We start from the raw sequence: 26,864 nt of genomic DNA, 5'->3' as shown, positions 1-26,864 counted from the left end.
CACTTGGTATACACAAATGCAATGTGAACTGTAGAAAACAATACATATTTCTGGGCACAGAGACCTTTCACAGCTCTTTGTATGATATCACTATACTAGCCTTAGAAATAAACAATAATGCAAAGCATGTAATTGTCACTTTCATGGAAAATATATTTGGCATACGTATCTTAGAAATGAGAAATGAAATAAAATTATTTGTGATGTTGAGCCCTACTTGAATTAATCCTAACATTATACTGTGCCAATTAGAAACTCTTAGCTATGATTTCAACACACTCAATACCACTAAGAAAATCTTGACCGCAAATAAAAATTTCAAATAAAAATTTGAACATATCTAGTATCAGAAGTGCAGAGAATTGTCATGACATGGCAGAAGATGAAGAGAAAGCATTTTAAAATATGTCAGCTAAATAGCATATCTGAACTTTTCCTGTGCTTTAAGAGCCTTTAAATCTAATTCTTTGGAATTAGATTAATATTATGTTGTGGGCTTTTTTTCTCCCATTTTGTTTAAGTGTTTTGAAAATTAAGTCAATGAACATACTTTCTGCTCTTTGGAAAGGTAATCAGATTATTCCAGGAAGTTACATTATACGAAAACGTTAATATTAGGACAGAAGCATCTGATTTCATGCTAGGAATAATATAAATCAAGTTCTAAATAAAACAAAGCTTAAAGAGTCAAACTGTTAACTCCTAATGAGATATGATTTTCAACAATGTGACAGATGATCCTGATCCTGATAATTTCAACAGTAAGGCCACCCAGAAGATACATTTCAGTAAAAACAAAACTTCCACAGGACTAGAATTTAATGTTTTCTTTTGACAATGGTTTTCTCCTCTTTTCCTAGTGTCAGCATTCAAGCATGACTTACCAACTCTGGGCGCTGTAACGGTAGATGGTTCGGCAGGAGCGGTACTATTAAATGCAGAGAGGGGAATCTTCATATGTATGGGACCTCGATTGCTGGTAGAATTATGAAGTCCTGAAGTACCCACTGTGGGCAAAGAAGTCCTTGCGGTTTGTGCAACAGGATGTGTAGTTGAAACTGCTTGTACAGCTAATGTTGTCCGTACAGACCCAGCACTGGCTGGAGAGTTTCTCTGAACACTAGGACTGGACACAGACAGGCTGTTATTTGGTTTAGTTGTGTTAGTAGATGCCAAAGATACTGCATTTTTGGTAAGGCTACCAACTGTAGATGAGCTCTGTACAGATATAAATTCAACGCTGCCTGACTGCTGGTTAGTGACCAAAGTTCCTGCGTGGCCTTGAAGGAGCTGAGGCTGGGATGATACTGCAACAGGCACGTGCAAGATTACAGGCAAAGACTGCAATGAAACAGACATTGGCTGAGTGCTGCCACTGGGCACTTGGCTTGTGCCTACAACTGTAGCTGTGTTAGCCGTCGAAATAACTGCTGTTGTCAAAGGGCTAGAGGTCACTGGAGTCTGAGGCTTAGGATGTCCACTGGCAGGTGTCTGAGGAGCAGCAAGACTTGAAGCTGGTGCTACACACAAAACACAAAAACAGAATTTGAACCAAGAGGGTAGATCCACTCCAACACAACAAATGAAAAAATGGTTACTTTTATTTTCAAAGAAAGGCTATGTGTGCTCTTTTTTCTGCTGTACACTGTGAAATTCAGTGGTCTAGTTTAAGATAGTGTATACCGTATTTCTATTTGAAAGAACTAAATACAAATGACAAAATTTACAAACAACTGAGACGCAGAGGCTTGAGGAGCTGAGATTCAAAGATGAAAATACATGAAGTACAGCACTTTAAACACTTGCTACAGAAACAGTAGAACAACTGGTCCTTTAGAAAACACAAAAAGACAAAAACGAAATCAACTTGACTAAGTTACTTTGTATGGGCAGGACATTGTATCTAGAAGATGCTACTGAAATAAGGATTAATGTGCCAAAGAAAGTATTTGCTTTTATGCAACAAAATTTTGGGATTGAATCTAAAGATCAGGAGCACAGTATACTAAATATAGCCATTACATTCCTATTACGTGCTGGTTCTGAAAAAAAAATAAAATAAAATAAATAAATCAGTTTTAAGTAAACAGAATTTTAAAACTGAAGATGGTGTGAGAATGGTGAGACGGTGAAGAATATAATTAATTGTGGTTTTGATTCTAAATTCCTTACAAAATTCCAGTATTGGAATTCCACTTGTGATTCCTTTAAGAAATGAGGCTTGTGACTTCCCTTAATTCCTCACTCAATTTTTATAGCCACTAGTCAGAGAGCACAATAATCAGCATCCTACTACAATCAAGTGCAAAAAAATGGCCTGTGAGCCATGCGCTTCACTTCTCAGCAGTGAAGAAACTTCAGCAGTGGAGAAACTTCACGTTTTTCTGCCTTACCCAGGCAAGCAGTCTGCTGTAGCATTTAATTTGCCCACATGTTCTAGTTGGCCATGTCAATGTATTTTTTGCCTTGCCTAGTAAGCACATTACACAAACATAAATGCTATCCCGAAGAAAGCAACAAAGATGATAAAAAGGCTGGAAGGAATGAGCTATGAGGAGAGGCTGAGGACACTTTGGACTCTAGACAGGAGAAAAGAAGACTAAAAGGTGATCTCATTGCTCTCAAAGACTTCCTGAGATGAAAAAGTGAAGAGGAAGGTGCTGGTCTCTTCTTCATGGTAACTGAGGACAGGATGTATAGGAGTGGTATAAAGCTGTATGAGGAGCTTCAGGCTACAAACAAGGAAAAATGTCTTCGTTGCAAAGGTGGTCAAACACTGGAAGAGTCTACCTGCAGAGGTGGCTGATGCCCCTTGCCTGTCAGTGTTAAACATTTCAACAACATCCTAAATAATATGCTTTAATTTTTGGTTAGCCCTCAGGTCAGGCAGTTGGCCTAGATGATTTTCGAAGGTCCTTTCTAACTCAATGATTCCATTCGATTCTAAACTGGGAATGTGGTAGGCAGCCAAGAGTAATGATGTCAGGAATAAAGAATTTCTACAAAACAGTTTTGGTCTGTTTAGTTACCTAATTAATGGAAAACAATCAAACTTTCATGAATTTATAAAGGCCATAGGTGGTTTCTCACCTGCATTCACAGGGGCTTGAAGAGTTGCTGGTTTACTATCTCCTACATTCCTCTTTGATTCCAGCATCTGCCTCACCGTGGTAATATTTCTATAGAAAGAAGATTGTTAGCACTTCTCAACAGGTATAGTGATGATGGGGAAACAAGGCTATATTGCAAGGCTGTTAGTTTCATTAATTTTATAATCTGATTTATCTTCTGCCTCCACAAGCAAATTAACACTGTATATTTCTCTACTAAAAAACAAAGAAACAAAAAAAACCTTCAGAGAATTACTTATTTACAAATTTTCAAGCTTTTGCACTGAGCTTGCCTTTTGTCAAGTGAATTTTCTCATTAGACTTCTATCATCTTTAACTGTTAACACATCGTTTAACCTAGGAATTAATTCAATACTGTCCATTTGTGAATTCTGTGAATAAAAATTGAATTTTACAGTTGAATAGCAATGAAGGAAGAACACTTTAATTAAAAAACAAACAATCAAATTCATTACGTGAGGTCCTACTCTGAATTTTAACATGACTGTAGTGATGTGCTTTGCTTACCGGTATGTCAGATTGTTTGCATTCACAGTGCTACTTGCTGCTTTTCCTGAGGACATAGATGGGTTTGGTGTATTCTAAAAAAGAAACAAAAATATAAAGAAAAACAAAACAACTGCATCAGCTTGTGGATTAACTGTAGTCCTTACAGATTCCTTTCTACACTACTTTCTACAATTTGGTCCTACCTGCCTCACTCCTACACACTTTCTCCAAGCCTCTTGTCTTTAGGATTTTATAGCACAAGATCAAAAGAATCAATATTTCTTTTTGAACTGTTACAAATTTTTAGCTCCCACTTCGTCACAGTAACTAACCCAAAATACTTATTCTAGACAGATTTGTATTCATTCCTCTATTCCCTTCCCTCCCTCCCTAAAAGCAGATATTCATCCTGTACTCTTCATATCGAAGTAAATTACTTTTTCTTACATATAATTTAAGGTGCTTCCACACTAACAATGTATAAAAGACCTTCTGTGCAAATGAGACCCACTGAATAGATGTTGAAGACTCTATTCCTAAGAATGGCTCACTTTCAGTCAAATAAGACAAATCTACTTTGTGAACACCACTGAAATAAGTCACATACTCCTGCATACAAAATTTCCTCAATACAAGGCTTAGATTAGCTCACAAATACAAATACTGCAAACACAGTTCTTACTTCCTGTTTTTTCTTCATATCCTCCTTGGCAGCTCCAAACCGTTTTGTCAATCGAGAGATTTTAGCCTAAATGGAAAGAAGAGAAAAACCAGTAAACAAAACCACAAACACAAGAACCATTAAAGAAATTACACAAACCAAACGTTTATACAGCCTGGAAGGCCGACTGTGTTCTGGGCTGCATTAAAGAAGGGGTGGCCAGGAGGAACAGGGAGGTGGTTGTCCCCCTCTACTTGGCTCTTGTGAGGCCCCATCTGCAGTACTGCGTCCAGGCCTGGGGCTCCCAGTACAGGAAGGACATGGAGCTCCTGGAGCGGGTCCAGAGGAGGGTCACTAAGATGATCAGAGGGCTGGAACACCTCTCCTATGAGGAAAGGTTGAGGGAACTGGGATTATTTAGCTTGGAGAAGAGAAGGCTCTAGGGAGACCTCATTGTGGCCTTCTAGTACTTGAAGGGAGCTTATAAACAGGAAGGGGAATGCCTGTTTACGAAGGTGGAGAGTGATAAGACAAGGGGAAATGGTCTTAAACTGAGACAGGGAGATTTAGGTTAGATATGAGGAGAAGTTTTTCACACAGAGGGTGGTGACGCACTGGAACAGGTTGCCCAAGGAGGTTGTGGATGCCCCATCCTTGGAGGCATTCAAGGCCAGGCTGGATGTGGCTCTGGACAGCCTGGTCTGGTGGTTGGCGACCCTGCACATAGCAGGGGGTTTGAAACTAGATGATCATTGTGATCCCAGGCCATTCTGTGATTCTCTGATTCTAAGAAAATATTCTTTCCATGTAAGACAGTACTACTATATGACTTTGGAGCAGCAGAAAGACACCAGTGTGTATCACAATCCTACATTATGCATGACTTTTCACTGCTATTCATAACTGCACAAAGATAATGTACTTATTCACTTTTTTTTTTTCTCCTCTCATCCCCCTGTGGAATCAAACTGCCTTCCCAAACAGCAGCAACGGGAAACTTATTACTAAATGCTGAGGAACTTGCTAAATTTGACACTTGTGTGCAATTCAATACACACTCACCTGTAGTTCAGTAAGCACGGTTTTATGCCTCTTGTTACATTCTACTTTCTCTATTCGCATTTTCAAGTCTGCCAGAGTCTTGTCAAATACAGCACACTGTAAAGCAGCAAGTTTTTCTTCTAACACTCTCTGGATAACCTGCCAAATTAGGATGGGAAAAAAAGGAAAAGAAAATTAATCCTAAAACTTGGGAGACTGTCTATAAAAATATTGTCAACTCAAAAAGAATTTTGCCACGAATGACACTGGCTGTGCCTTGTCAATCAATTAAATTTATCATAATCAATAATAACAATGTGGTTACATTGCTAAACAACGTGTTTATGTCTGTTTTGACAAATATATATATATCCCTTTCTACCATTAACTCAATACATTAATTTCACTGCAGTATGATAAACATATACAGATTTATAATTGATAAAAAGAATCTTAACAGAAGACATTTTTGTACCACTGTGTTTACACAGGTTGAATTTTTCCCTTCTTTTCTACTCTTTATAGTGACATTGGCATTTGAAGAACAGAAACTTTAAGTGTTTAATGAAACTTTAGTTTTTGATACAGTTTCCCCTAAGCAGAAATGCCCTGTGCTGCTTTAGCTGCAGAAGATAAAAATGGCAAAAGAAGAGACTAATTTCTGCAAAGTCTACTTACTACATTTATCTTTTCCCCTTCTGCTCCTAAATCTTTACTATTGCAAAGTAAAAATCTCCATAAGAAAAAGAAATAAACAAGCAATAAAAGTGGTTGTCTGGATCCTACACTGAAGTTACAATATGCACCACCATAGCTCTACAAAAATCTGCAAAACACTATGTTTGATAACTCATTATTATGACTTTCTTTAAAGCTGGGTACAAAAAGCAAAGCACACGTAAACATTTATCATACTAAAATGCCACCTTTACTGAGATTCTTTTATTCTCCATCTACAGTCACATTTCACTTAAGAATTTAAATGCTTAACACATTTCAAATATAATTCTTGTGACATGCTTTCCAAATGGCTTTTAGTCTAAGTAAGGCTACCTAGGACTTTATAAATTGAACCTCTGTTGTTATTTTAATTATGTATGATTTTAAACCAAAAAATGAGAGAAAGCTTGTGTGTACGTGACTAGAGAGTGTGTAGGAAAAGACAGGTGAAGTGGTAAGAGAAAATAAAGACATGAGATATTGTTTTGCCATCTTCATTCTTCACTTCCACTCTACCTTTTCTAACTTTTGGTCAACATCTCTTCTGGCTGTAATTTTCACTTGGAATTCTGCTTCATAATCTTCCTCTCCAACATATCGACGCCGTTTAGAATGCACACTGTCCATGTCCTCAGATTTTGAACGCTTTCTTCTTGATACTTCACCTGAAACAATTAGATACAACTGCTGATGACGAATCTTAAAAACAAACAAACAGAAACCAAATGAAAGCAAAATAAGAACAATCAGAAGAACTATCCCCAAACAGATACTTGCAGAATTGCACAAATATTACGAAGTTTCATTTTTTATCCACTTAAGCATTTTTCATTCTAGAACAGTAAGAATGCCTTCAGAAAAGCAACGTATTTGACAACATCAAAAGAGAACAAGGCCCTTTCTCTCCATACATTGCTGCCAAGAGTTCCGCTTTGTGATTCACCAAACCACTACCTCAAATGCAAGCCCACACAGCCATTCCCCTCTTGCCTGCCTCCATTTCTTCCTCTTCCTACCAGCACCATCCTGAAATGTAACATGGCTTCTCAGAAGCAACATAAAACCTCTTTCTGAAAAAAGTATTTTTTTCTCAGTAACCTATTAGCCAATTAAAACTTCTACTTCACTCTGCCTGTGTTAGCAGAGTTCTTTCCTATCTGTCATGAATTCTTAACCTGTACCTCCAACCTCTGAATAAGAGAGCAATCAGATCTTTTTCTTACTATTTGAGCAAGAAGGAAAGTAAAAACCTGATGAAAGAAGAGGCTCAAAACAGAACTATAATTATGAAGGTTATTTTCATTACAGTGATGAAGCACAGAAGAGCAAAAAGAGACCTCATTCATTCCTCCAGCTCCTGGCACCATATGCTCTAGTGATGTGGATACAGAATGATGTGCCCAGTAAAGGGAAGTAAAGAAAGTTATAGACCATTCTGTGTGTGTTTGTCCATACAAACATCAAAGACCATGAGCTTCACATTTGAGGATGAGTCAGAAAGACAGGATTAGTAGATAATGGAGAATGAAAAAGCACAACAAATAGTGACTTTCCATTTTTCTTTATATTACACACACTGTGCGAGTCATATTTTTAACTTCAGAGATTATTTTCTAATTTTCTGATGGTCAAATTTCTGATGGTTTTCCATGTTGAGAGCTGCACTAAAAAGACTCCAGTGTACTAAAAATATTAAAAGGCAATTTTAAAACTCTGTGTGACAACCTTTATCTAAAAAAAAAAAAATGAGAGCATAGGTATTCACATTTTACGGGAATACAACAGAACTACAGGACTCCATATAAACACTGCAGAATGCTGAATATCTGTGAACAGTTTAAATGTCTAAGGTGTAATTTTTTGTTTTTATTTTTTCAGAATGACAGTAAACAGTGACGAATAAAAACAGCTACAGCTCAAGCTTTCTTCCATCCATCAGAAAAGCCTGCAGAAAGTGAATAAATTTTAAACTGCAAAGTTAGAAAACTATCCACAGACTACTGGAGACAAGTTTACTAGGATTTTCTGTACACTGTTTGCCTATTCCCAGTCAGTCATTTGAGAAGAAATCAAACCATTCGTGAATGAAACAATTAGCTTGTAACATACAGGAAGTACTTATTTATTTATCAAAACATGTTCAATAATTTGTTCTGAAGCAGAGGCTACATTAAGTCATAGTGCAGCTTGATTATCTTTGAAGAACTTGAGGGTGCTTGCTGCTGATGGAAAGGATAGCAATGGGAAGTTGTGATTCCTGGAAACAATAACAGCTTTGAGTTGCATCAGTTGCTCCTGATTGAAGGGTGTTTTGCACTTATGTTCTAGTTAACACTTTATGCACACTGAAACATCCTTTCAGCATGTACTGGCGAGAAGCCTAAATAATGGCTGGGCCTAAAACACAGCTCCCAGGGCATGGCTAACAACAGCTGAGAAACTTTGCAAAGTAGGGTGCACAGAAGATGGTCATGGTCACCATGCTCAGCAACGGTGATGACCTACCATGTGATATCATCTCCACTGGGACAGTTCCCCTTGTCATGTCCAAGCCCCCACGCAAACAGAGCTCTCCTGGGTGAGGATATGGCTTCACAAATCTCAAGCTGCCTGGACCTCTACGGTGTCTCTTTCTGTATGAAGCCCTGGCAGAGAGAGATGAACTTCTTGCCTACAGGAGGTATAAACTAGTGGGGCAGTCACGTTACCAAGCAAAGAAGCTACAGAAGGAGGTCAGGAGATGAAATAACATCAGAGATAATTAAACAGAGAGTGACCAGATGAACTGTAAGATCCTTCAGCTTCAAGAACCAGAACCTCCAGCTACACCAGAGGACACAGCCAGAGCTCGTCCTGTTGCAAAGTGGAAATTCCAACAATGACAAAAGTAGGAAGCACCAGGACAGTGGCTCCCAATATGCCTGCAGGTGCACAGGATAACTAAAGATTTGGATCTTATCATTTCAGATTGCTGAAAGTTCTGCCCAGGGAAACACCTGAACTATCTGAGCCTGAGCCATTCAGCAGCATGATGCAGAAATCAAGAGCAGTAACTGTGGATGATTCCCTACCTGCAGGGCACAGAGATTCCCATCTGCAATGGACAGAATGACCTCATAAAAATCTAAAAACAGGAAGTGTGCAGGGATGGGGTTAAGAAAGTTAAAGGCCACCTTCAGCTCAATCTAGTGAGGAACATGAACAGTAAGCAGTAAGGGCTTTCTACCAGCATATTAGCAGCATAAGGTTAACTAGGAAAAACATGCCCCCTGCTGCTGACAGGGTAGCAAATGATACAGTAGAAAAAACCTCAGATGCCTATTTTGGCTCAGACCTTAATGAGAAACCTTTCCTTCAGCTATCCTTGACACCTCAATGATTCTGTGTTTCTAATACGTATCATCAGTGCAGAGTAGTGTTGATATTACATACCTCTGTCTGTGAGTTTTTCTTCTTCTTTGTGGACCACTTCTCTTTCTTTGTCCTTTTCCTCACTTTTTCCCACCTCTTCTACAAACACAAGAAAAAAATGTGTTACTTACATTGACTTACAGAATGTTACACACAGAATCCTCTTTTGATTTGTGAGCTTAGGATGCTTACAAAATGGAAGAGAAAGAAACATGAGAGAGGGAGAAGTACGTAGAGATGAAAAAAAAAGAAGATAGTTTCAGAGCAGAACTACTGTACAACAGAGATCCACTTCTGGATTTGCTCAGCTTTAAAACCAACACAATGCCTGAAAGTTACATCTGAAAGCTAGACTTAAGAAAAAAAACATAAAAATTCAGTAGGAAATTATTAACATGTTTATTTACCTTTGGCAAATTCAACCACAGTATTTATGGTAGGATACAGTTAAGATCCTTTTTTCTTAATAAGTATTGATAGTAATTTAATGTTTGTTACTAGAAGAAAGCATCCTAATTTAAATCCAATTATCTACCTTACTCATGTCAAGGGGCTTAGAACTAGAGGGTCTTCAATGTCCCTTAAAGTCCCTTCCAGCATTCACTTAAAACCTACATTGCAGAAAGTTCATTAAACAATGAACAAACAAAAAAATTAACCACATCTCAAATCCACACAGCTTACAAGGAAGTACTTTCTAAAAGCTGCACAAAGGGAGAAATTTCCATCAACTTTTACTGCATGTTCCATGACTTCTTCCAGCATATCATACAGGCTGTACTGCTGTCCTCTTTGCTTGCTACATGCAACATAGAACTATTAAGTTACACTGCCTATTAGCATTACATTAAAATAGATCCAGAATATAACAAAACAAATCGACTCTGTTATACAACACTTGATTGCTACACTTCTTCAATTTCTATTTTCATTCAGTTATTACATCACAGCTTATGTAGGCTTTTTTAGAGGAAGTTGTGGCTGCAAAGATAATACTGATAGTCTCTTACCACTAAATTCTACCTGTACTGTGAACACTCTTTGGATGATTTAAAATGAAGTTACATAATAAATCAGCAAAAGGAATCAGAAACCCACAAATGGAAATTATGAGAGTTTTTCTTTCCACGTTATTAATCTATGTAAGAAATAATAATGATTCAAACCACAAAATTTTCTCAAAACCAATCTGACTTACTTTCAAGGTAACAAAGCAGCATAGCAGCTACACCACTCACTTTTTACAGATAAATTCCATGCACACAATTGTTACCCGTGAGACAAGACTCATTCACAAAAGAATCTGAAGGAGACTCTCAAAGTTCAAGAGTACTTTATCAATAAGTTGCAGATTTTGAATGTTCAACCAAAAAAACCCAGATATTTCACTGAAAGATTCACATATCCAGGACGTTTTTAGCAGCGTCCTAGTTTCAAAGCTGAAGGGTTATTTATATATATTTTTTTCATATGTGTGGATTTTGATTGTCCATGTGTGTACAGATAGGACTAAGAAAGCCAAGGCACAGATGGAGCTGAACTTGGCGAAGGATGTGAAAGATAACAAGAAGGGGTTCTACAGGTACACAGGCAGGAAGAGACATGCCAAGGAGAGTGTTCCCCCTCTGATGAAAGGTAATGGGGAGCTGGCTTCCTCAGACATAGAAAAAGCTGAGGTTCTCAGTGAGTGCTTTGCCTCAGTCTTCACGAGTGGTCAGTCTTCTTGTGTCTGCCAGGACCGTGAGCCTCTAAGTGAGGGTGTGGGGAGTGGCTTCTGTCCCCCTGTAATGGTGGAACAAGTCCGGCTCCTCGTCATGTAATTGAACACGTGTAAGTCCATTGGGCGAGATGATATCCATCCTAGGGTTCTGAAAGAGATGGCTGATGTGGTTGCCAAGCCGCTCTCCATCATATTTGAAAAATCATGGCTGTCTGGTGAAGTCCCTGATGACTGGAAAAAGGGAAACGTTACTCCCATTTTTAAGAAAGGGAGAAATGAAGACCCAGGGGACTACAGGCTGGTGAACCTCACCTCAGTGCCTGCGAAGACCATGGAGCAGATCCTCCTAGAAGCTATGTTAAGGCACATATGAGATAAAGAAGCAATTCGAGACAGACAGGTTGGCTTCACCAAGGACAGATCGTGCCTGACCAATCTGGTGGCCTTCTATGATGGAGTGATGGTTTCGGTGGATGGGGGAAGTGTAGTGGATGTCATCTACCTGGACTTCTGCAAGGCCTTTGTCAGGGTCCCTCACCACGTCCTCCTCTCTAAATTGGAAAGGTGTGGATTTGAAGGAAGGACTGTTTGACGGATTAGAAACTGGCTGGCTGGACACAGCCAAAGGGTTGTATCAGTGGTTCTGTATCAGGTGGAGGCTGGTCACAAACGCTGTCCCTCAGGGGTCAGTCTTGGGACCGATGCTCTTCAACATCTTCATCAACAACAAAGACAATGGTATTGAGTGCACCTTCAGCAAGTTTGCAAAAGACACCAAGTTGAGCAGTGCAGTCAATACATTGGGAGGAAGGAAAGCCATCCAGAGGAACCTGGATAGGCTGGAGAAGTGGGCTCATGAAAATCTAATGAAGTGCAATGAGGCCAAGTGGAGGGTGATGCAGGTCGGGATAATCCCAGGTATTTATACAAACTGGGGGAAGATCTCCTCAAGAGCAGTCCTGCAGAGAAGGACTTGGATGTCCTGGTAGATGAGAAGCTGGACATGAGCCAGAAATGTGTGCTTGCAGCCCAGAAGGCCAACTGTGTTCTGGGCTGCATTAAAGAAGGGGGTGGCCAGCAGAGAGAGGGAGGAGGTTGTCCCCCTCTACTCAGCTCTTGTGAGGCCCCATCTGCAGTACTGCGTCCAGGCCTGGGGCTCCCAGTACAGGAAGGACGTGGAGCTCTTGAAGTGGGTCCAGAGGAGGGTCACTAAGATGATCAGAGGGCTGGAGCACCTCTCCTATGAGGAAAGGTTGAGGGAACTGGGATTGTTCAGCTTGGAGAAGAGAAGGCTCCAAGGAGAACCTCATTGTGATCTTCCAGTACTTGCAGGGAGCATAACCACAAGAAAGCACAAAAATCTACCTACCTACTCTAGGTATGGAGTGGTAATCCTTGATGAAATCCTACATAAAAGTTCTTACACAAAAGAAATACTGTTTTAAATGATATTCTAATTACCAAATCCTACATACTCCTACTAGTATGATACATTTGCAGAACAGCACTTTTCATACTCATGAGGACATAACAGGTTAGAGCAGGTCTAAATGGAAGTTCACCAAGAGTCCACTACAGACTAGGATCGGTATGACTGTGGAGTAGCCTTGCTGAAAGAGACTAAGGGGTACTGGTGAGCAAGCTGAACGTGTCAGTAGTGCACTGCTGCAGCAATGAGGGGAGGTCAGACTCTGGGCTGTATCCACAGGAGTGTTACTAACACAGACGGAAATGCCATCTACCCAATCCAGTCAACGTTTGTCAGGCTGTACGTGGCCTGGCCACATCCAGTTCTGGCCCCAACAATTCAAAAAAGATGCAGACAGATTGTAAAGGGTCCAAAGGAAGTCCCCAAAGATGATCAAAGGGCTGCAAAACCTGCCGTGTCAGGAAAGGCTCGATATGTTAGGCCTTTTCACTCTAGAGAAGAGAATGCTATGAGAGGACCTCATCACAGTATCCTAGTAACCTAAAAGGAGTAGCAGCTCCTTCTTCACAAGCAGCCACATGGAGAAAACACAGGGAGATGGGTACGAGTTGTTCTGTGAGAAGTTTTGACTTAGTTTAAGAATTACATTTTTTTTTAAAATGAGATTCATCACTGGTACAACATCACCAAGGATATGGTACAATTCTCATCACTGGAGTTTTCTGCGATGCAACTCGACTGAATTATCTTATCTAGGCTTTCATTTCCCACAAAAAGTTGAGCCTGATGATCTTTCGAGGTCCTTTCTAGCCTGGACTGTACTATCATTACATGAAGAGTTTGGCTAACGTATGCCACGTAATCTTGAATCTAGCAAATAATACGTGGAAGTTTTTTTCCTACAATGCAAAGGAAAAATCTGACAGCCATACAAACTTTATAACAACACCTGTGAATGAAACAGTGAATGTGAAAACATACGAAAACATGCATCTCTAAAGGCAACAAGCCTGATTCAAAAAGAATTTTAAGCAGGAAGCGTATTAGGCAGAGGTCTGCTGATATTTATCTATGCTGTATCACACAGAGTACTGTGTCAACACAATAGCTCTCCAGCAATCACCACCTCAGATCCACTGTAGATAGCATAGTTTTTTTGTGAGCTCTTATATAACTGCTAAGGACTTCTAGCTCATATGCTACTGCAAGAACACTGACAGTATGTTAAATGTATTCAGTGTGCTTTCTAGGTATTTACTTCTCAAAACGGTGTGTTACGTGAACATTATTTCACTCCTGATTACACAGACTGAAAAGATTTATATTGATTTTTATATTTCCTATTCCTTATCTTCCTAAGACACAAAACTAAGCACAGCATCACCCTCTGCACATAAATTTTTATGCACAGAAATCTTCCAGATTAACACAGTATGCCTGTCAGACCCCAATCTTGATGCAACAACAATATCAAGCTCATTACAAAGTAATTTACACTGTAATTTACAGGGTATACCATAAATACTGCCTAATACTCAGAAAATCAGCATTGCTCTTCCTAAGGCAGAGCTGCACACACACTGAAGAAGTGATTATGTGCCTAAGCACATTCCCAAGTTAGAAGTTTCGGTATCCAAAAAATCCACATCACCATGACACATTCTTCAACCTAAGCATTCCAAGCAAAGGTACAGTCAAGAGGTTCTTTCAATTCCTTTTACACAAAGTGTTTTCAGATTCACAGAATCTAGGTTAGAAAAGACCTGCAAGATCGTTAAATATAACTGTTTTCATACATTTAAAAAAGTTATTTGTATTGAGAGTTCTCTATTTATTTTCAAAAGAACCATAATGACCTAAACATGCTGGAGAAATGGGCTGACAAATGCGTTAGGATATTCAACAACTACTAAGTCACATGCCTGGGAAGGGAGAGCACTTGCAATGGCACATGAGGGCTGAGGCCCACAGGGCTAGTCAACAGCTCTGCTTTGAGGATTTGCACAGGCAGCAAGCCAAACATGACACAGCAGCATGCCCTGGCACCAAAGGAAGCCAACAGCATCCTGAGGTGTATTCACAGAAACACTGTGCTGTGGTTTACCCAGAAGGCAGCTAAGTACCACACAGTCATTTGTTCAATTCCCCCCCTCATAGTGGGATGAGGGAGAGAAGAGAATCAGGGAAAAAAAACATGAAGTAATTGAGATAAAAAACTATTTACTAAGAACAGAAAAAGATTTATTATTATCATTACTATTTTGATTTACAAAACAAGTGATGCACAGTGAAACTGCCTAATGCTCACCAACGAATGCCCAGCCAGTCCTCAAGCAATGGCAGCCACTCCAGCTGACTCCCCACAGTTTTTGAAATCTCTCCTCATGATGTTATATGGTATGGAAAATCCCTTTGGCCAGTTTAGGTCAGCTGTCCTGGTTCTGTCCCCTCCCAGCTCCTTGCGACCTCTCAACTTCCAGTTGCTGGCAGGGCAGTATAAGAAGTTCGAACATTCTTGGCTCACTGCAGCCACTGATGAGCAATAACTAAAATATTCACGTGCTATCAACACTGCTTCTCTCCCAAAGCCAAAACATAGCATCGTATCATACACTATTAATAAAAATAATTTGTCTCACCTGAAACCAGGATGCATAGGCAGCATATTGTTGGAAGTGATTTTATCCTTTTACTTTGCGCTCACTGTGCCATTGCTCTCAGCAAGGAGCAAGAGATGGTGAAGGGGCTGAGGTCTAGGAAGGAAGCTGAGGGAGCTTAAGGGAGCTGGGCTTGTTCAGCACAGAGAAAATAAAGCTTAGTGGGACATTATAGCTTTTCAATATCTATAAGGTGACTTCTAAGAAGATGGAGTCAGTCTCTGCGTGAAGGTTCATGGCAAAGGAAGAGAGAACATTTGCAAGCATAAAGATACTCCAAGTGACAGAAGGAATTTCAACAAGTACACATTTACTAGAGGAGGTTACTGAGAAAGGTTCGCCTAACTGGGTCAAGTCCTGAGCAGCCTGATCCAATCTCACAATTGACCTTATTTGAGAAGAAGTTTTAACTGAGAAACCTATGGAGGAATTTTCCAACCAAAACTATTCTATTATTTTGTCACTCCTCCTGCATGGAAGAAATTTATTAAGTAATTCCAGCACAAAATACAATATTCTTTTATTTGGTTACTTATTAATATATTTTTAATAGGAAAAAAAATGCGTGACGGATTTAAAATTATAACTGATAAAACCAACATCCTGATCCAGTCCCTCCAAAGTCTGTCAGACAGCAGTGTGTCAAATTTCTGGCTTTTAAAATCCCATGGATCAAAGATGCAGCATTCGTGCCTTTGTCTGCCAAATTTAAGAAACCTCTCTGCACCATATATTCAGTTGCAGATACTACAGACTTCCTTTATCTTCTATTGGATGAACGAAACTCATGTTTCTTAAGCCTTCCAGTATTACATTTCCCAAATACTGAACTACCATTGCACCAGCTGTCTGAAAGCTTCCTGTTATCACTTTTAGGACTAGACACCAGAACTGGAAATACCAAGAAATAAAGAAAAAAGTGGTTCCATAACTGCTATCTGAGCATAACTTACTTTCCTGTTTGTACATTCAAGATTTTTGAGAGCTATACATATTACAATACAGGAACAAGAGGATCATTTTTAGTTGTTTATCTGCCACTCACATGCTGTGAAATTCTCATCAAATACTACTTTCTAGAAGACAAGCTGTACTCTTCTAAATGTTAACTGCATTCTCTATTTGTAACAAGTTGTACTTGGGTGCCCTGCTTTACTTAAGACTATTAGCAACGATAAAAAATGAGTAAGCTCTCTTTCAAACTAGCCCTGGAGGACACAAACAAGTACTGTTATAGAGAAGCCAAGGAATTACTAGTCCTCTACATAGCTGCAGAATCACGATTTCATTGAATTGGAGACATAGTGGGATAACAACTGACTACAGTGTTAGAACAGATGAACACAAGTTCTTCATGAAGGACAGGCTGTAAAGGCTTAGCAGTGGTAATGCTTTATGCAGGAAATGCTCAGAATTTTACTGTGGGGCCAGGCAATAGGACAGCTGGGCATTTCAGGACCACAAATGGCAAAGTAATGCATGCAGGATTGTGGTAGCCTCTCATCACAAACTACTTCAGGGAGAACTACTTGTTCAACAAGAACAAGTCAATGGTGCTATCTCACATAACACTGGGCCTGGGGACTCACAGATGTACTTTTAACTGGAAGGGCTGTAAGTCTGAGCACAATCCAGGTGGTTTCTAGAGTGCACTGAAGGCAACCTACTGACATAGGCAATTACTGAGACAAGTAGGGGAGATGCTCTGGTAGGTTTGTTATTCACAAACAAGGAAGAACTGGTCGAGGGCAGCAAAGTCAATAGTAAATTCAGCTGCAAGAACCATGTGATTGTGGAATTTATTATCTTGCAAGAAGTCACAAGAAATAACAGTCTAACCTATGCCTTTAGGAGAGCAGTTCCTACCTTGTTCAGACTGTACTTCGTTGTATCCAGTGAGAGACTGCCCTGGAGAGAAAAGGGGCTCCAGAGAGCTAGTTGTTCTTCAAGAGCAGCCAACTCAAACCATGCAAATAGTCCATTTTATCATACTGAACATAGAATCGATGTGGAAGAACACTAGCATGGGTCAGCAAGGACCTTCTAATAAAGCTCCAATGTAAAAGAATTGCAGTGGAGTAAGAAAACACTGCCCAGTCAAAAAAATATTAAAGCTTGGTGTTTTCCTCTATTTCATTTATTCTCAGCATTCTTCATTTACTTTCATTTACTTCAACTAAATCAATGACTTCATAAAACTACCTAATATAATCCTGGACAATCATTCTTGAGTGGCTAGCTCTTTCTGTCAAGTTATGAACGCTTTTGTACTCACATATCACTTGGTAGTTAACCTCAGTGAGATTCTTGCATTTTTATATTCAAATTACTGCAAAATTCTTCTGCAGCTTTTCATAATATCATCAGCGAACTGTCACCTCAGTAGTGACCTTTCATTTTCAATCTGTTGCTCAAGGCAGTCTTGAGAACAGATCTCAGTGGATTTACTTTCCGTCCTTCGACAGATTATTTCCTCCATGAGTACTTTCCATCCTGTCCGCAAACCATTCAGTTTCAGTACATTCTTGGCAAGAAGTCACTGTGTTTGGGTACCAGAAATAGTTCATATACTTCAATCACATCTTCATTGCCAACGTTTTTGAAGGTATGACCTCCCATTATAGAAATCTTAAGCATCACTCAACTACTATATATACTAATTCTACTTGAAAAACAAAGGCTACTTACCCTTCCATTTAAGGAAAACCATTCTTTACATTACTGCTTAGTCACACTAGTTTTCCTCTGCATCCTGTCAAAGCTTTACTGTTTAACTGAACAGCTTCCACATACTTCCAAGACGGTATTCTTAAATAATTTCTATGCCATCTCCACAGATATAATTTTAACAGATCCCTTCTGAAAGTTGTTAACTATATTACAAGGCATTTATCCACCTGGTTTCCCATACAATACTGTTTCTGGTCTTGACAGCCTCTCTGATATTTGTTACTGAAACATAAATTCGTAAAAGGACTGCTGAATTTCTGTGTTAAAATCCTGTTACATTTAGCACAAAATGGGACCCCAGAAGATTTCCTCAATACATTTCATGTAGAATCTATTATTTGGAAAAATTTGAGCTCCCTCTTTGGCAACTTAATGGGAAAATTTAAGAAGCTAGCATGCAGAAATTAACATGCTTCCACTAACGACAAAATACATTTCACTGGCCAGTATTCCTTTTAGAAACAGTTGCAATTACATTCATGCAACTATAAAAGTCTCCAACTGTTACAGTTGACAGAAAAAAAAAAAAATTACTAGTCAAGAAATTATTCTTGTCCAGAACAGAAAAAATATTGCTGGATACAATCATTTGTATCATTTTGCAGACTTCTGCAAATAGTAGTCCAATATTCAGTATTCACTTATAGCCTTTTGCTTCATAGTTGAGACTTCTCTGTGACCAGTGTGCTTCTTTTTGATTGAGAAGAAAAAAAAAGCCACCTTGTTATCCTAACTTCATTCATATCCAATGAGAGAAGCCTTAAACTGTGATAAGACCAACAATCACTGATTTATTTGTAACATTTTAGGGAAGGGATTCATAACGCACTGCAACTTCTACACAAGTACATACAGTATTTTTTTCTATTCACCATATCCCACCCACAGATATCTTCTGGAAGATCTTACTTAAACACTGGTACCACTTTTGCAACTCCAGAGAAACGTGGATTTTAATACCCAAATAAAATTCTCTAAGAAGACTATGCAACCCATTAATTCTTGTTTTAAATGGCATAAACCTAAAGGTTAGCACCAGAAAAGAAAAAGTCTGAAACATGGATAGAAAGACATTCTCATCTCCCTGTCTCCAGTTATTTATTCAAGACCCAAACTGCTATTAAAAATTAGTGAAAGACAGTCTCATCGTCAGCAAAACAGAGGTAAGAAACTGGGTGTTAAATTCCCATAAACAAAGACAGCTTGATCTTGATAAATCTTTTGAAATCCTACTCAGTCAAGCATGAACAAATAGATTTGACTTAGTGCAGTAATTGATTCATAAAATGCTAACAGTGGTGCAGCCTGAAGCCATAGCTTTCTTTAACTACCGATAGAGGGCAACAACAATACATCCATAAATTATTTATTGGTTTTATTTTGTCAGAAGTGAGGCAGTAAAACAGAGTGCCCCATGCCCCCAAAATACTTACACATACAAAACAGTGTGACAGCAGCAAGAGAGCAGAAACATCAGTTTAACATCAAGAATTTATCTGCTGGTTCTGCTAACTGCATGGAAAGACTGAAGTACCAGTTTCATATACTTAATGCTTTTGAATGTCAACCAGTTCCCACAGTCACCAGACAGAAGTTGGATAAAACCACTATGAGTTAAAGTTAAATGGCATGAAAATAATCTACGCGATTTGTTTTTTTCTGAAACCTCTCCAGTAGTATCATTATTTTGTGAAAGAAATTTGAAACAAATGGGGGTTATGCTATGTCTGTATTACTAGCATGTTTTCATCCTTAAAATTTATGAGCATGTTAAAGAAAGTTGAAATACCTTCTTCTCCTTAGGAGCAATAAGTTAGTACATTTCTTTTCCAGTAAGTCCTGTACCACACCTGCCAATTACTCCCTTGTATATTCTTCCACCCCTCCCACCCATTTATGAAGAGTGATGGGGGGACTGTGCTAATTTTTGCTGCTAATTTCAGTCTTTCTCAGCCACAAATTCCATCCCTCAAATTGCAAGACTACATAAAAGTAGTGGGTAAGACTGTTAGGCCTCTGAACATGCTTATGAGCATGCAAACAACAAAAACCTGGTGTATACTTTTCCTGGTTCTACTTTTTCCTGCAATTACTTGAGAATGCGAGTTCCAGAAAGAATAAGAATGATATTATGGTATAAAAATGCTGCTTTTAGCTGTAGATATGGTATATGTGATTGATATATTTAAAGTCTGGATGCAGAGTTTGAAAGTTTTCTACATTCAGAATATGCCTGACATAAAATCACTACAGGAATATATACTGCCAAAATAGAGTCCTTTAACAAAAATAGTTATGCAAAAAACAAGAGAGAAAAAGGTATGAACTGGAATACTGCTTGATTTATCGAATGCTTGTGTGTGACAATAACCCAACTTAACACTTCTTCTTCTTTCTTTTTAGAAACAGCAACAGGGAAGAAAAATACCATAAACGTGGCAAAAATTGATACTGGTCTTTGGTTAGGCGTTGGTTAGGCCTTCTCTCTTCCTTGCTTTTAAGAGTTTCTATATGATAAAGTATCATTTTAATGCCTTTCAAGTTCTTCATTTGCTGCTCACAATACTAATGCGAGAACAAATATTCACACCAGCAATGCTGAAGAATACTGGTAAAAATTTAAAAGCTCATTACTTCACTAAGTAAGGTTTATCACCTTCAATTACAAAGACAGTGATACGATTTTCACATGCTCCTAAAATTCATTACTTCTCCCGGTATATACCCAAAAATGTGAAATTCTTAAACACTGACTTAGAAACACATCAAACATATGTCATTTTAAGAAATGAACAAAATTCCAGATGAATCAAGGCTACCAATTTAAAAAAACTCCTACCTGGAAGACCTGACTTGTTTGGTAGTACCCCTTCAGCATGCTCCCTCTCATCGCAAGGATCCTCTTCATCAGACAGCACTAAGAAAGCCTCTTTTGGCAGACTTTCATTGCTTTCCTGCTTCAGTGGTGAACCCAAACAGTTGTCCATCTTCTCTTCTAAATCTGGGGTTGTGTCATCCACTGGAAGCAAAGAACTTTTAGAAAAACAGCTCATCTCCTCTTCAGCAGGAGCTAGTTTTTCCAAAATTGGAATAATTTCATCTGCTTCCATAGAGTCAGTATTCTCCAGGATACTTTCACTTGACTCATCCACTGCCTTCTCAGCTACGGTTTCTGAAAGACCTGCAGTGCCATCTCCTTGATTTTTTGGTTCCTGGTCAGTTTCCATACTGCTAGAGATAGCCTCTTCCCCAACAGAATCTTCAACAATTACTTCTCCAGCCTTCTTCTTGTCTTCAACAGGCGAACTAGAAATAATAGTTAAGTCATTTGTTTTTCCTTTCTCTTCAGATGAGGAGCTATTATCACAGTTTGATTTATTGTCACCTTCTGATGAAGTGTCACTCTCTCTTTGGTCCAAATGATCTTTTATGTTATTTTCTTCATGGAAGTTAACTTTATTGCTACCAAGCACTCTGTTTTCAGCCTCACAAACTAATGCAATATCAATATCTTGTTCATGAGTAATATTCTCTGGAGAGAGAGGTTTAGGTTCTAGGTCACTGACTATAATTTCTGCCCTACTTTCAGGTCTTTTGATTTCACTAATTTCATTAGAATCCACTAGGCCATTAACTTCCCTCTTGTCCTCCGTACAGTCTGTATTGCTTAAAGGAGAATTTAAATCAGAATCTCCGTTCTCGTACTTTCCATTTAACAGTTTAACTTCAACTGTCTTCAACAGGTCTTCCTTAGCCTTATAGACAGCCTCAAGTTGTTGCCGATCACTTGCTCTCATCGTTTTTCGTGCTTTGAAGACTTTTTTCTGAGGTTCATCTGTGCTATCCATCTTGACCCTTAAAAAAAAAAAAGTTCCATAAGACTTGTGAAGGCCATTATTATTTCATTATTATTATTATTATTGCAGGAGTTTTAAAGAAAAGACTACAGCTGAAATTTGCTTTTTGCGCATTTTAAAGCAAACTGATATAACTATCAACAAAATCCAAAACAACTGACAAAACAATTAAATTTTGTTTCTCCTCATGAAAAGCAACTGCAGATTTCTACATATGTTAAAAAAATACAAGCATGTAAAACTCACTGAGATGACACAACTACTTTAATGACATGTAGTAACACAGACTAATCAACTCAGTATCATTACAGCAGGGATACGATTACATTTCTAGCTAGAACGGGTACTGAGCCAATGTAAAAGCAAGCACGCTCTTCTTTCAAAACATATACTGTCTTGCTCTATCAGTTGATAATTATTTTACCTTTCTAAATCTATGTAACGTCAGAAGTTTCAGACAAACTTGGAAACAAAATCAATCTAACTGGAATAAATGACAAAAATAATTATATCAGATAACTAAGAAAATTTCAATATATTGAAAGAATTTGTAATGAAATAAAATATTTTTTTTTATAAAGGACCTCTCAAGATCATCTAGTCAACCATTTCACCTTTGAGAATCAAGCGTTTGGGTCAGATTAAGCTGCATCAGCAGAGATCATAGAATCACAGAATCACCAAGGTTGGAAAAGACCTAAGAGATCATCCAGTCCAACCGTTCACCTATTCCCAATAGCTCCCACTAAACCATGTCCCTCAACACAACATCCTGCCTTTCCTTGAACACCCCCAGGCTCCACCACCTCCCTGGGCAGTCCATTCCAGTGCCTGACCACCCTTTCTGAAAAGTAATACTTCCTAATGTCCAGCCTGAACCTCCCCTGCCGTAGCTTGATAGTCCTAACAGATTATATATTGCTTTAGCATTAATTGATTAATCTTGTTGGCCATAAGACAGTACTGTGCTCTTGCATCCAAGAAGGCCAATGGTATCCTAGGAGTACATTAACAAGACTGCAGCCAGAAGGTTGAGAGAGGTGATCCTCGTCTTGCACTTTGCCCTGGTGAGGTCACATTTAGATTACTGTGTCCACTTCGGGTGCCATGGTTCTAAAAAGACAGGCATCTCCTAGAAGGAGTCCAGTGGAGGGGCACAAAGATGATAAAGGGCCTGAAGCATCTCCCATATGAGAAAAGACTGAGTGACTGGGTCTGCTTAGCCTGGGGAAGATTGGCTAATGATTAATGTTTATAAACATCTAAAGGGAGGCGAGAGGCAAATGGATGAGATCAGGCTCTTCTCAGTGGTGAGCAGTGATAGCACAAGGAGTAATGGCTGAAAAGTAACCTGTTCAAGTGTTGCACTAATCCCTCTTGGGAATTTTTTTCCAGCCTGAACCTCCCATGCTGTATGTAACTCTTAGCCACTGCACCATGGTACCATTCTACAGCACTACAGGAACAGTTTGGATCCGCTCTCTTTATAAGTAGGCTTGTCTACAACTATTCAATAGCTGTATGACTGGCCTTCAGCCTTCTCTTCAGTCGATTAGAGTTGTCAACCTCTGTGTGTTCTCATAGGTAGTTTGGGCTTCGATTTCTGTCTTTTCAGTACTCCTCCATCAGGTACTTCCCTATTTACCCCAAGCAGCATTTTTTTTTGTTTTTTTGTTTTTTTGTTTGTTTGTTTTTAATGAAGGAAATTATTTAGTATTTCTATGTTGTTATATTAGGATATTTTAAGATGTAAGATGAATATACAGTCTAAGGTAAAAGTTCAACTGTCAAGATAAAATTCTAGACTTTACAACCACAGCATATTGTAATATACGAGCAAGGGCTTCTATCACCCTCATTTACCATAACTTGCCAAAAAGCACAGGCAAAATGATAAGAGATATAAGTTGCATTTTTTCCTCTTTGTTTTCCATTTCTTGTAAGCATTGAGATCTGCTATCATATTATTTCAATTTTTTTTTCTTGACAATCCAGAATTCTTGTATTTGTATAACTGATAGTGCTTAAATAACAGATCCATTCACACCTTCTCAACAGATCAAACAGGCCTTCAAAGAATTTATCAGCTGCTTATAGACTCACAACTATACCTTAAAAATATGCATTTCTGCATGTCTGAAAAAGTTCCTGAACATGACTGCCTATTACTTTTATTGCCACTAGTGGGAGCAAAATGCAACACTGATTTGAAAACTCCATTTACTCATTCTTAGAAAACGCTCTCATCCCATAACCACTTCCTACCACACCAAAAAAAACCTCAAGGTAAGCTGTTAGGAGCTTTTCAAGGCTGCCTACACACTAATACAATATCTTCATATTCCTCAAGAAGAGAATACAAGTAAAGTAGTAATTTAGCACAGTTTCAAAGTGAGGGCAAGCGTAGAAAAGCCTATTCCAGATGCATGCATGCTTCAGAAGCATGTATTTCAGAAGCATGAAATTTTTGAAAGTATATGTCCTTCCTTCTTGAGAACATGACAAGGAAATTTGGTTTTTTTTTCCACATCACTTTAAAAGCATGCATCAGGCTGCCACATAATACAGCACTGATCATCATACTCACGGTTCTATGATGCATGCTGTTACAGATACATAGAGCTAATTCAGGGGGGAGAAGAATGCCCAGGCTTGGCTAACCTTGAACATTTCTTCGGACTCACGATAAGTGAACTGACTAGTAAGCCTTCTGCTGATCTATTACAAAGATATAGGGCCTCACACTCAAAATTAAGAGAGAAAAGTACGTGATTTCCCTAAATACAATACTTTATTTTATGAGCACTACACGGATCTTATGTCTTTGAAACTTCACACATCACAGAATTTACAATCTTACTGTGATCAAAAGGTATTTTAACAGATTAATAAAAATTCTCACTCAAAACTTAAAATCAAGTTCATAAATACATCATTTGTATAATCATAAAATATAACTTAAAGCAAAATAGTATTTCTATTCTCTATAGTTTCCTTAATTATCTAAACTATCTTTCATTCATATATATAACATAAAATAAAGTATAATGAATTACATTTCCTTTTCAAATTTGCCAAAAGTAACAGTTTAAATTCAAACATCACAATACCTTTTTACATCGATGCATCTTTTCTGTTAGAATAAAAATACCAAGGTAATAAGCTTAAATTTCTAATACATTAAAAAAAAAAAGGTGTTTTATTTACAGCTAAATTTAAAAAAAAGACAAAGCTGTAATACAATTTACAAATTCACTGTAGAAAAAAAAAATGGAATTACAAAATTCAATTGTCAGACAGTTATTTGAGTAACTCATGTATATTTTCAGCTCAATCTCACAATCTTTTGCAACCAAAGAATGCCCCAAAAAAGCTACAGAATATAAACATAGGTGAGATTAAAAGATAAAAACTAAATGCTGGTTAAGTATCACGTATCACTGCAGACCAGACTTAAAATGCTTCCAGCCGTACCCACAAGGGAGCACACTGCAGCCAAATAACAGATCTCATGTGAGAGCTGAATAAAATAAGATACAAATAAATCAGTAACCAGTTCAGACAGGTTTGGTTGTATACATGCAAGCCAATAAGCAATCACCTTATAAATACTTGCCTTCCATTCGAAGTGGTAAAGTGGTTGCCTTTCAGAGGAGGTTGCATGAATTCAGACTTGCACAAATATACTTCAAACTCTCACCGTTTAAAAAATGAATGCATTTAATTTTAAACTCAACAATTTAAAGTTCAGCTATATTTCCTATACGTTTCTCTTATATAATATTTGGGTAATTTAAGTTTTTACTCATCACATTTGTGACTTGGTCATGAGGGACACAAACCAATGACAAGGTACCTTTCATTTCAAGAAAAGGCATTTGTTTAGTGCAGTACACAATGAGTCCTGCATGTAGAGCTAAGCGTGTCATGGTTAAATTCTGTAAATAGATTGGTAGAATTTGCATGTTTGTTTTTGTTTCTGAATAAAGTTCACCAAAAAATGATCAATTTTGAAACACAAAATACCACAAATATTTGTTCTGTAAGAATTCTTCACTTTAATCTTGAAAGTCATATGTACTTCAGGATTACAAGAAAACACATCATCAGGCACCTCCTTCAAATAACAAATCTGCAAATATTTCCCATTATCAAATATGCAATACACAGTAAAATCAAAATGTGCCAGTGTAGTTAACATACAAAGGGCTTCTCTTTCAGCCAACCAGAAAGCCTTCCCCCCACTTCCTCCGATATATATCTTATTATTATTAGTCTGCAAAGAGATTGCAGCACTACAACAAAAAAGGAATTAGCTTAGCTGCAATGGACCAGCCTATAATCGAGTGCTCATAGGAGCAGCACAGGATATGCTCAATATCAGCCAATCAGCAAGCAGCTGCCTGAATCCTGCCTGGCAACAGGCAGCGGACAAAGAGAAGGTCATGGAAACACACTGTGGGGAAGAAAGCTGAAGTCCTGCTCAATGGGCTTTGCATAAGATCATCAGTCTAGAACAGCATTTGCACAAGATTCCTACTTTAAGCTGTACTGGCCAAAAACACTGCAACCATAAACATTTGCAAAAACACAAAAAAATATAAAAAGGCAGTGAAAAGCCTTTTATCAGGAAAACCAGTGTCTTAATATGCAAGTCTACTTAAAATGTAGCACAGAAAATTAGTGAAATGGAAACAGCTCATGATCAGGACTACATTGTTCTAGATGGAAGAGTCCCCGAGAATCAAAGCAATGCACAAAACCTACCTCTTAAACAGCAGCTCATAAGAAGCAGTTTACAGTTGAAATCATCTCTAGCAATGTAAGTGAATGCAAGTTGTCATGAACCATTTTCAAAGAAGAAAAAATAAACTGGTATTTTTCCAGAACATGTGCTGAAATAGAACATCAGTGGTATCTTCTGATGCCGCTAACGCTTGTCTGCTTATCACACTGTAGGCACAGTACTACACAATCCATAAACAGCTGTACCTTAACATATAAAAGACACAATAAAC

The 26,864-nt window shown here is 38.3% G+C and overlaps 1 protein-coding gene across 11 annotated transcripts in view; it reads right to left on the bottom strand.

Annotated features, from left to right (window-relative positions):
- The window catches only part of LOC125688151 (activating transcription factor 7 interacting protein), a 100,764-nt gene that overhangs the window by 35,383 nt on the left and 38,517 nt on the right, over nucleotides 1-26,864 (bottom strand). For 8 of the 11 annotated variants that reach the window (XR_007374617.1, XR_007374616.1, XR_007374623.1 and 5 more), the window contains exons 2-9: nucleotides 20,829-21,844; nucleotides 9,475-9,552; nucleotides 6,559-6,707; nucleotides 5,344-5,481; nucleotides 4,303-4,368; nucleotides 3,639-3,712; nucleotides 3,091-3,179; nucleotides 885-1,520 (exon numbers count right to left, since the gene is read on the bottom strand). Coding sequence is in view for 3 of the 11 variants with exons in the window: in XM_048933799.1 (XP_048789756.1) it covers nucleotides 885-1,520; nucleotides 3,091-3,179; nucleotides 3,639-3,712; nucleotides 4,303-4,368; nucleotides 5,344-5,481; nucleotides 6,559-6,707; nucleotides 9,475-9,552; nucleotides 20,829-21,837 (2,239 nt within the window). In the remaining 8 variants the exon portion in view is untranslated. Of the gene's footprint in view, nucleotides 1-884; nucleotides 1,521-3,090; nucleotides 3,180-3,638; nucleotides 3,713-4,302; nucleotides 4,369-5,343; nucleotides 5,482-6,558; nucleotides 6,708-9,474; nucleotides 9,553-20,828; nucleotides 21,845-26,613; nucleotides 26,839-26,864 lie in introns of all 11 variants that reach the window. The other 3 variants (XR_007374618.1, XM_048933801.1, XR_007374621.1) reach the window with 2 other exon arrangements.

This window comes from Lagopus muta, chromosome 1 (assembly GCF_023343835.1).
Source record: "Lagopus muta isolate bLagMut1 chromosome 1, bLagMut1 primary, whole genome shotgun sequence".
NCBI lineage: Eukaryota > Metazoa > Chordata > Aves > Galliformes > Phasianidae > Lagopus > Lagopus muta.
The sequence above is the reverse complement of the archived record's forward strand: the minus strand, read 5'-3'. Positions and strand labels throughout refer to the sequence as shown.